At 41.6% G+C, this 9,828-nt stretch overlaps 2 protein-coding genes across 2 annotated transcripts; one reads left to right on the forward strand and one right to left on the reverse strand.

Moving 5' to 3' along the window:
* Nucleotides 1-247: 247 nt before the first annotated feature.
* On the reverse strand, nucleotides 248-2,371 carry LOC109168278. Its single transcript, XM_019317295.1, has one exon. It carries the CDS (start codon nucleotides 2,369-2,371, stop codon nucleotides 248-250), a length of 2,124 nt encoding a protein of 707 aa, XP_019172840.1.
* Nucleotides 2,372-7,974: 5,603 nt separating this feature from the next.
* LOC109168279 lies at nucleotides 7,975-9,804 on the forward strand. Its single transcript, XM_019317296.1, has 3 exons — nucleotides 7,975-9,119; nucleotides 9,209-9,248; nucleotides 9,391-9,804. Exons 1-3 carry the CDS (start codon nucleotides 7,975-7,977, stop codon nucleotides 9,802-9,804), a joined length of 1,599 nt encoding a protein of 532 aa, XP_019172841.1.
* Nucleotides 9,805-9,828: the final 24 nt, after the last annotated feature.

The raw sequence follows: 9,828 nt of genomic DNA on the forward strand, positions 1-9,828 counted from the left end.
CTCATAAGTCGCAACACATGAGTCGATTTCGTCTACATAGAAGCAAGAATCAAGACAAGATGATTTGTTAGCCAATTCAAAAACATTAAATTCAACTTTATCTTCTCCAATCTCAAGAACTAAAGTTCCTTTTTTGACATTGATTATAGCTCCAGCGGTTGCCAAGAATGGCCTCCCAAGGATAATAGGAATTTTAGCATCTTCTTCCATCTCTAAAACCACGAAGTCTCCCGGAATGTAAAATTTGTCAATCTTCACTGGCACATCCTCCAAAATTCCGATAAGGATATTTCACTGATCTGTCCGCCAACTGAAGAGTTATGGATGTAGGCTTTGGCTCTCCAAGTTGCAGCTTTTGGCACAAAGAATAAGGCATCAAACTCACACTTGCCCCTAAATCGCATAAAGCCTTTTGAACAAGTGATCCTCCGATAACACAAGGGATAGAGAAACTCCCTGGATCCCTAAGTTTTGGAGGAAGCTTGTTTTGAATTAAAGCACTACATTCTTCACTTACTGCCACTGTCTCACGATTCTCAGCTCTCCTCTTGTTGGATAAAATCTCCTTCAAGAACTTAGCATACGAGGGAATCTCGGTCACAGCATCAATAAAAGGAATGGTGCTATCCAGTTGCTTGATCAAACTGTAGAAGTTTGCTCTTCTTTCCTCTTCCCTAGATTTCTGGAATTTTTGTGGGAAGGGTAGAGGTGGTGTATGTTTGTTCGCGGGTTCAATTTCTTGTATCTCATCCTCCTTATCTTGAGCAATAACACCCTCATTCACTTTCTCATTTTCACCCCCTAGATTCTTCCTGACCTCGTGTTCCCCATTTGGATACGGTGGGTCCAATAATTGCTTCCCACTCCTAGTGGTGACAGCGTTCATGTGTTCTCTTGGTTGTTCGGGCATAGCTGGCAACTTACCAGTGACTTTAGTACTCGATATAGATGGTTGATTCGCTAGCTGATTTTCAAACATATTTTGGCGAGTGTCCATCCGATCCAACCTCTCTGTAACCTCCAGCTGACCTTTAACCAGTTTTTCCAATAATAATTCCATATTCGACTGGACTGGTGCTTCCACATTAGGCTTGGACTGATTTACTGGAACCTGATATCCTTGGTTCTGCCTGAATTGCGGTTGATGATTTCCTCTAAAATTTTGCTGCCCCTGAAATCCTGGTGGTTGACTTCTATTATTTAAGTACTGGGGATTAGCCGCCCCAGCTGGATTACCCCAAGAGAAACCAGGATGATTCCTCGATGCATTCGGATTGTAGGTTCCTCGTTGCTGGTATGCCGGTTGAACACCACCATACCCTACCACATCAACTTGCTCCATTATAGCTTGAGAATCAACACTGAGACACTCCTCTGAATTGTGCTCTCCTCCACACAACTCACACATCAGTACAGGTCTTGAAGGGGTAGGAGCTTTAAAATCATAACCCGAAGCTTGATTCTTGATAGTAATCTGAGCCAACTGCTGAACTAAAGTGGCCACATTGTCGAACTTAGCCGATAGAGCGGATATCTGATCAACTTCAGACACGCCTCCTATCAACCTCTGGGGAGATCTCTCTGAATACCAAGTCATCCCATTCATCGCAACCTTTTCCAACAATTCTTCAGCTTGATCTGGCTCTAGGATTGTAAATGATCCTCCCGATGAAGCATCGACTAGGATTTTTGAATTGTCCAGTAGTCCCTCATAGAAGGCCATCATTAAATCCCAATTCTGAATACCGTGATGAGGACATTGTATCCTCATCTCCTTGAATCTCTCCCATGACTCTGCCAACGACTCACCAGCTAACTGTCTGAAATTCTGAATAGATCTCCTCATTTTCTGAGTCTTGGATATGGGAAAAAATCTCTTAAGGAACTCTCTGTGCAACTGGTCCCAAGTTTCAAAGTAATTCGCCGGATAAGAGGCAAGCCAACTGTTAGCTTTGTCCCTTACAGTGAATGGAAAGAGGCAAAGCTTGATAGCATCTCCCGGGACTCCGTTAATTTTGAAAGTGCTGCAGATCCTCAGAAATTTTGCAATGTGAGCATTAGGGTCTTCCGTTGGTGACCCACCAAAAGGATCCGAAGCAGCCATCTGAATTATAGCCGGTTTTATCTCAAAATTATTAGCATCAACCCCTGGCACATTGATACTTCCATGTCCCGCTGCATCTGGAGCAACGTAATCTGAAATGGGCCTCCCAATGCGTAGTGGTTGGTTGACTCCCTCTCCACCGAGAGCCGGATTGTTCTGATTCCCATTGTTCGCCATCCTAACCTGTTTCCTCAAGAACTTGGCTCGCTTTTCGATCTCTGGGTTAAAAGGTTCTAATCCTTCGTTCCCTGAAGAGCGAGTTCGCATATAACACCAAGTCCGCTGATAACAGAAACACAGCTCAACACAAGAAACTCGTTATCGATTAGCGAAAATAAAAAAACGAATTAAAATAAAAGAAAAGGAAATTAAAAACAACTAGTCTCCGAAAATAAAACTTTCACTAATATTAGTACTAGCGCCACCTCCCCGGCAACGGCGCCAATTTGATGCGTGTAATTTGGGGCAAACAAATAATACCCGGAGTATTCGGGTTGTCGAACCACAGGGAGATGGTGTACTAAATACTAATTACTTGCTTACTTATAAGAGCTAGTCTGATCGAAACTTGATGGTTGATTGGTTGCATAAAATAGCGAGCAAGAAATTAAACAAATAATAAGGTTTCGTAAACAATAGAGCAAAATGGGATTCTTGGGATCACAATGTTTAATCACCTAGCGCCAATTAACGTTTGTAATGTTTGGTTCGGAATTAAGATCTGTGTGGGAATGCAAAGTGGAATCGAATTACTCCCGTAATCTCTATTCCTAGTGAATTTCCACTCCCATGGCTTAAACACCCAATAAGATCAAACATCAGCATTCAATTATTCCTAATTACTACCATCTCCCGATGAGTAACAATCTGGAATTAACTTCCCCTAATAAGTTCCCCTTTCCCAAGGTCTAACTATTAGGTGCAATCGTGTGTGCCCTAATCTATGCCCCAATTCCCATTGGTGACACAAATTTGACTATGAAGCTAGTAATTTAGGCCTTTAATTACCAACAACAACAGGTTAAGACAAGACTGCAACACAAATCATAAAACCAAACATAAACATATTAAGAAATTGACGAACAAGGCACATAGGTTCATCAACAAATTCACCCAAAAATCCCTAAGGAGTCTAGCCACTCATGGCCATAATAACAGTAAATTCAATGCTCAAAGATAAACAAATACCAACGAGGATAAGAGTAAGAGTGAAAGAGTTCTCCCGAATCTTTCTAGCTAGTTCTCTATTCCAAAGCTAGTTGTAAATCTTCAAGTTGGTCCTCTTTGTGCTTTGCTCTTGATTGCCTTCAAACACCCAAATCGCCGAAGACCAGAGAGACTAGGGTTGATAGAAGATGGTCCCTTTATAGTAGAACCCTGGTGGCTTCAATCTAAGAGTCCTTTAAGTCAACAGCTGCCCGCGATCTCGACGCGTCGAGCCTCCAACCTGTGCGATGTTTGAGGCTACTGGAAATTTTCGACGCGTCGAGGCATGGGCTCGACGCGTCGAATTGCTGATGCTTCAACTTCTTCCTCTTTTGATCATTTTGTGCTTGAAATTCTCCCCTTGCTCTCACGCTCACCCTGTAATGGTGAAGAAAAACACTACCGAATACCGTAAGACATTCAAAACAAGTGTAAAAACATAATCTAACGAGAAAGCAAGGAAAACAAGCGACAAATGGACATGATTCAATAACTTTGTTTCTAAAATGAATCAGAAAAGCTATAAAAACATGCACAGATGTGATAACATCACCCCCTCACACTTAAGACTTTGCTTGTCCTCAAGCAAAGCACTAAATCAAACCACAGGTCAAAACACAAGGATCGCTCCCAATTTCTCGTGCACAACTTAGCAAAACCACAAGCCAACTCACTGCAGGACACATGCTTCCGGAATCATCTCTGCTTGGCACCCGCGTTCTACTCCCAAGCCAACATACAAGCACCCAAATTGTTAGTAGTGAGAAATCTAGTGTGCACACGTACTCAGTTAGGTTTATGCAAAACACGACATCAGAAAAACATCCTAGGCTTGCCCTTCCTACTCCTCCTGAATAGAACTAACATTGCATGTAGAGATCAAATAGGTCTTTATTAAGCTTGTAATGGGGCTAAGGGTCACGGTTTATAGAAAAAAAAAAAAAAGGTAAGGAATGATAACAAAGGGAGAGAATGACACAATTATCTATAGCTTTTCAAAATCTGGAAGAGATGAGATAATCATAATTCCAAGGAGCAACTTCCTTTTAAGAACTTAGCAACTCTTTGGTAAAGTGGGGATCCAAACTCAAAAGCTTTCAATCTCTTTTTTTTTTTTTTTTTTTTTTTTTTTTTTTTTTTTTTCACTTTTCTTTGTCTATGGACATCTTTTGGATATAGCAAGATAATTTCTATCCAAACTTTCATGACCCCCACACTTGAACATTTGTAACACTAGCTGCTTTTTATCGTAGCACAACTCCACAAAACTCTTCTTACGGAAAAGATAAAGATAAAAGTTTCATTCTCTCAAGGGTGGAAGGGAAATATTTGGCTAAGGGCTAAGGGTTATGATAATGGGGTAAATCAAAGAAAAACAATCACAAAGGGGTAATAAGTGCTTAGCACTTATTATAAAGAAAATAAAAGGCTCAAAGGGGACACAAAGGATAACACATACGTAGGGACAGGTTTAAAGGCTATGAGCTACAAAGGATGGCCTAAATCATTTCAATATATGCGAAAATTAGACTAAACCTGAGGAGTAATGAGACAAGCCTTCGTAAGCCAACTAATTGTCGAAATTCCACATAAACTTTCGCTAGCACATGCACTAACCACTAGATCAAGAAATTAGTCCGATTATGAGTGGGTGACAAGTATATTAGCAAGGGAAATAAATCACTGAAGTGTTACACTATGATTTCATCCATGGCATAATGAGATGCAGCAAGTTCCACCAAAACAGACCACTACCCGACACGAGAGAGCGAGAGCAATTAAGTATCAAGACCAACAGTTTAATGGAAATAGAGGCACATGAGTCATTCAAGCAAGAATTCAAGTGAAGGGGGCAAAATGGAATACGAGAACAGACTAAATAAAATTAAAGTGCAAGGAAAATAAAATAAAAGTGCAAAGACTAAGGAAAAGAAAGGAAATACTTCAATCCTTCCCCTTCATACTTAGAGAATTACATTGTCCCCAATGTAATAAATTAAGTGAAGGAAAAGGAGTTGGAGTATTGCCGTAGAACCTTCTACTGATCGGTATCCGGAGGTGGTGGTGGTGGGTAGTATCCTTGATAGAAGTCCGGGATGTACCGAGGATCTTGCAGCCAAGGTGGTGGTGGTGGAAAGTTCAGCTGGAAGCCGAGATGGGCCTGATTCTGCTGGTGTATGGAGGTGCCCATGAACCAATTCACCTCATCAGTTCTGCGCATGAAATCCTGCCAATCATGAGGGAAGGCAGGTGCAGGGGCAGGTGCAGCCATCTGTGGGGCAGTCGCATCATCGCCTTCTTCATCATCTTCATCGTCTTCCTCCTCCCCGAATTGCTGACCGGTCTTGTAGCGTTTCTCTAGGTAATGCTCGGATATGAAGGCTTGTGGAGCTAACCTGACCTCCTGGGATTCATCAATAGGAACCCCAGCCAGCTGGCAAAGATGCGTAATGAGGTAGGAGTGGCCGAGGTAGAATCGACCCTTCGCATCGGCAGCTTCGCGGATATTGCCGTTGATGATATGGCCAATGTCAATAGTCTTGTGTTGCCGGATGCAGTAAGTAAGGAGCACTAAGTCCTTTCGGACAGTCCCCTTGTGAGAATTTAGGACAAGCCTCGCTTTGATGAAGTCCAAGATTCCCCTGTCAGCAGTCTGAAAATACTTGTAGTCCATGTGGGAGACTACACCCCCCCTGATATTCCATTCGGCCCTCGGGTGAAAGAATTGTGCAATACGGTTCAGCAACTCTTGGTCCATGTGGCCACGACGCATATCTCGATTAAAGTAATCATCGCCCATGTAATTACGCGTACCGTAGTACGCATTAATGGCCTCCGCCGAGAAGTCGACCGGAACGCCCCGGACAATACAAACATTGGTTTCGAGGCCATCCTTTGCATTCGCATAGAATTCCCTCACCAAATTGGTAAATCCATCTCCTGGTTGAGCAAGGAATCGGGGCGCCCAATTCCACGCTTCCGGGACCACTATATGTGCGCCACGTTCTTTCAGAACGGGCCGGGCAGATATCAACTGATGGTACCGTTGAGCCGCTGCGTCTGTTACAAAACGTTCATATTGTGCAGCACGTTGTAGTTGTTCCCGGACCTGCGAAGATTCGGCTCTTGGCCGTTTGGACGGTGGACGAGCTCTGGGTGCCATAGGAAAAACCTACAAGACTCAATAATAAAACAAAACTTTCAAGTACCTGATCAAGAATTTATAGCCAGAATATCAAAAGTGCGTCCAAGGATTTCAAGAGAGACTAGGGTTGATAGAAGATGGTCCCTTTATAGTAGAACCCTGGTGGCTTCAATCTAAGAGTCCTTTAAGTCAACAGCTGCCCGCGATCTCGACGCGTCGAGCCTCCAACCTGTGCGATGTTTGAGGCTACTGGAAATTTTCGACGCGTCGAGGCATGGGCTCGACGCGTCGAATTGCTGATGCTTCAACTTCTTCCTCTTTTGATCATTTTGTGCTTGAAATTCTCCCCTTGCTCTCACGCTCACCCTGTAATGGTGAAGAAAAACACTACCGAATACCGTAAGACATTCAAAACAAGTGTAAAAACATAATCTAACGAGAAAGCAAGGAAAACAAGCGACAAATGGACGTGATTCAATAACTTTGTTTCTAAAATGAATCAGAAAAGCTATAAAAACATGCACAGATGTGATAACATCAGTGGCATCCAACACCAACTTTCCCACGGCCTTCGGGAGACAACCATCCATGCTTACACCTTTTCTAACCAAAATCCAGCTCAACACCATCCCGTACGGTAGGCTTTTCCTGTTATGATCCCGACAGAAAACCATATGCTACAACATCAAAGCTGGCAAGTTGAACTTAACCATATTCTTGAGGCAAAAGGCAAAGGTGCACTCCAACTTTCCCAACACCTTGCTTTTGTTGTTATTAGGCAACAAACAATCCGATACCAACATAACCAAAATTTGTTGCTCCGCGAATAACCACTTTTTCTCCGGCCTTGAAGCTTGAGTGAAACCACTCGTACGGCCCAACAGATAGCTCACATAGTCCCGGTACCCCATGGTATCCGTATTAATCCATGAATGGCCACTATACTGAGCAACTACTGAAGCAAATAAACTCAAAAGCTGAGCCAGCCTCTTCTCAGAAAACACAACCTTCACACCTCTCACTTTAGAAGTGATCTCAAGCTTATCACCCTCCTTTGTCACGACCATGTGATGATAAAATTCTTTAACCAAACTCGGGTAAGTCTCGGCCCTTATGGCAAGAAACCCATCCAACAAACCTTGGAATCTAAGCATATCCAACAAGGAATTAGGAAAAGATTCCAGATCAAAAGCTTTACCTTCAAGGACGAGGTAATGGGCATCCACCCATTCCGGTTTTCTTGCTAAACTTGACCTTCTAGGCATGATTGATGATGACCCAAAGCTCAACAAAAAGGACCCAAGACTTTTTTCTCCTCTTTTTCTTCTTTCTCTCTTCTCGTTGCCTCTCGATCTCCCGCTGCTCTCTCAGCGTCGCGGCAACGAAAGTAGTTTTACTATGGACGATCAATGATTTCCCAACATATGGGAACTTATCAGGTTGCACTGTCAAAGGATATCATGCATGTCCTATCTGTGGTGAGAATACATATGCCAAGAGGTTGAAGCATAGTAAGAAAATGGCATTCACAAGACATAGAAGATTTTTATGTAAAACTCATCCTTATAGAAGGCAAAAGAAGGCATTTGATGGTAAGAAAGAATTCGACTTCGCACCAAAACCATTGAGTGGCCATGATGTTCTGAAAACAGTTGAGGGGATCAATTGTTGTTGGGGAAAAAAGAGTGGCAAGCTAAATGCTAAAAGAAAAATTAGTGAATCATGTTGGAAAAAGAAATCAATTTTCTTTGAGCTTGAGTATTGGAAGCATTTTCATGTTCGGCATGTTCTTGATGTCATGCACATTGAGAAAAATGTGTGTGAAAGTATTATTGGCACATTACTTGACATCCCAGGAAAAACCAAAGATGGGGTAGCTGCTCGACTAGACCTTGTGGAAATGAATGTGAGAATGGAGTTGGCACCAAAACAAGGGGAGAAGAGAACGTTTTTGCCACCTGCTTGCTATACACTAAGAAAAAAGGAGAAAAAGAAAGTTTGTAACTCTTTGTTACATATGAAAGTCCCAACAGGCTATTCATCTAATGTGAGAAACCTTGTCAATGTGAAGGAGTTGAAACTTGTTGGTCTTAAATCTTACGATTGTCACACTTTCATGCAACAGTTGCTTCCAGTTGCTATTCGAGGTGTGTTGCCCAAACATGTAAGGTCTGCTATCACTCGGTTGTGCTTTTTCTTTAATGTCATATGTAGCAAAGTGATAGATGCCTCAAAGTTAGATGCGCTACAAGATGAGATTGTGACAATGCTGTGTTTGCTGGAAAAGTACTTTCCTCCTTCATTTTTTGATATAATGGTTCACTTAACTGTTCATCTTGTGAGGGAGGTCAAATTGTGTGGACCGGTGTGGTGTAGATGGATGTACCCATTTGAAAGATATATGAAAATCTTGAAAGGTTATGTGCGAAATCGCAATCGACCAGAAGGTTGTATAGCCGAGTGTTATATTTCTGAAGAAGCTATAGAATTCTGCTCAGAGTATTTGTCTAACGTACAAACAATTGGGATCCCATCAATATTTCATGAAGTGGTGCGTACTCGGCCTTTATCAGGTGCTCAAGTGCAATCCATTAGCCAAGCAGAGTGGGAGCAATCACATCGTTATATTTTGGCAAACGATGTAGAAATAGACCAATACGCCAAGTAATTTTTCCAACTCTGATAAAACTTCGAATATATTGTTTATATATATTTTAGTGGTTAATTGACTTTGGTCAAATATCGTTTCTTAGGGAACACATGGCACATTTGAAAGCTACATTGCGTGGTAAAGTTAGGACATAGAAGGGGCTACATGATGAGCATAACCGCACATTTATTAATTGGTTACGTGATTGTGTAAGTTGTATAACTATGACTAGTACAACAAAAAAAAAGTCATTAAAATACTAATTTAAAGTGTTATCATTTTTAGGTTGGACGAGCAATAAATGATTCCACCCATGAAATATCAGAAAGACTAAAATGGTTGGCACATGGTCCTCGGAACCAAGTGTTAAAATACTCTGGTTATTTAATTGAAGGAGTTACTTTTCATACCAAAGATCGTGATAATTTGCGAGCTGTCCAAAACTCAGGAGTAAGCTTAGTTGGAAATATAATGCAAGTTTCTAGTGCAAAGGATAAGAACCTCGTTGAGTCAGATATGGTATTTTATGGAGTTATTGATGAAATATGGGAGCTTGATTACCATACCTTTCGAGTTCCTGTGTTCAAATGCAATTGGGTTGAGAATAACAATGGTATTAAAGTAGACGATCTTGGTTTCAAATTAGTAAACCTCAATAGGATTGGATTCAAATCTGATTCTTTTATCTTAGGGAGTTAAGCCAAGCAAGTATTTTATATTCAA

This window comes from Ipomoea nil, unplaced genomic scaffold (assembly GCF_001879475.1).
Source record: "Ipomoea nil cultivar Tokyo-kokei standard unplaced genomic scaffold, Asagao_1.1 scaffold3195, whole genome shotgun sequence".
In the NCBI taxonomy this organism is placed as follows: Eukaryota; Viridiplantae; Streptophyta; class Magnoliopsida; order Solanales; family Convolvulaceae; genus Ipomoea; species Ipomoea nil.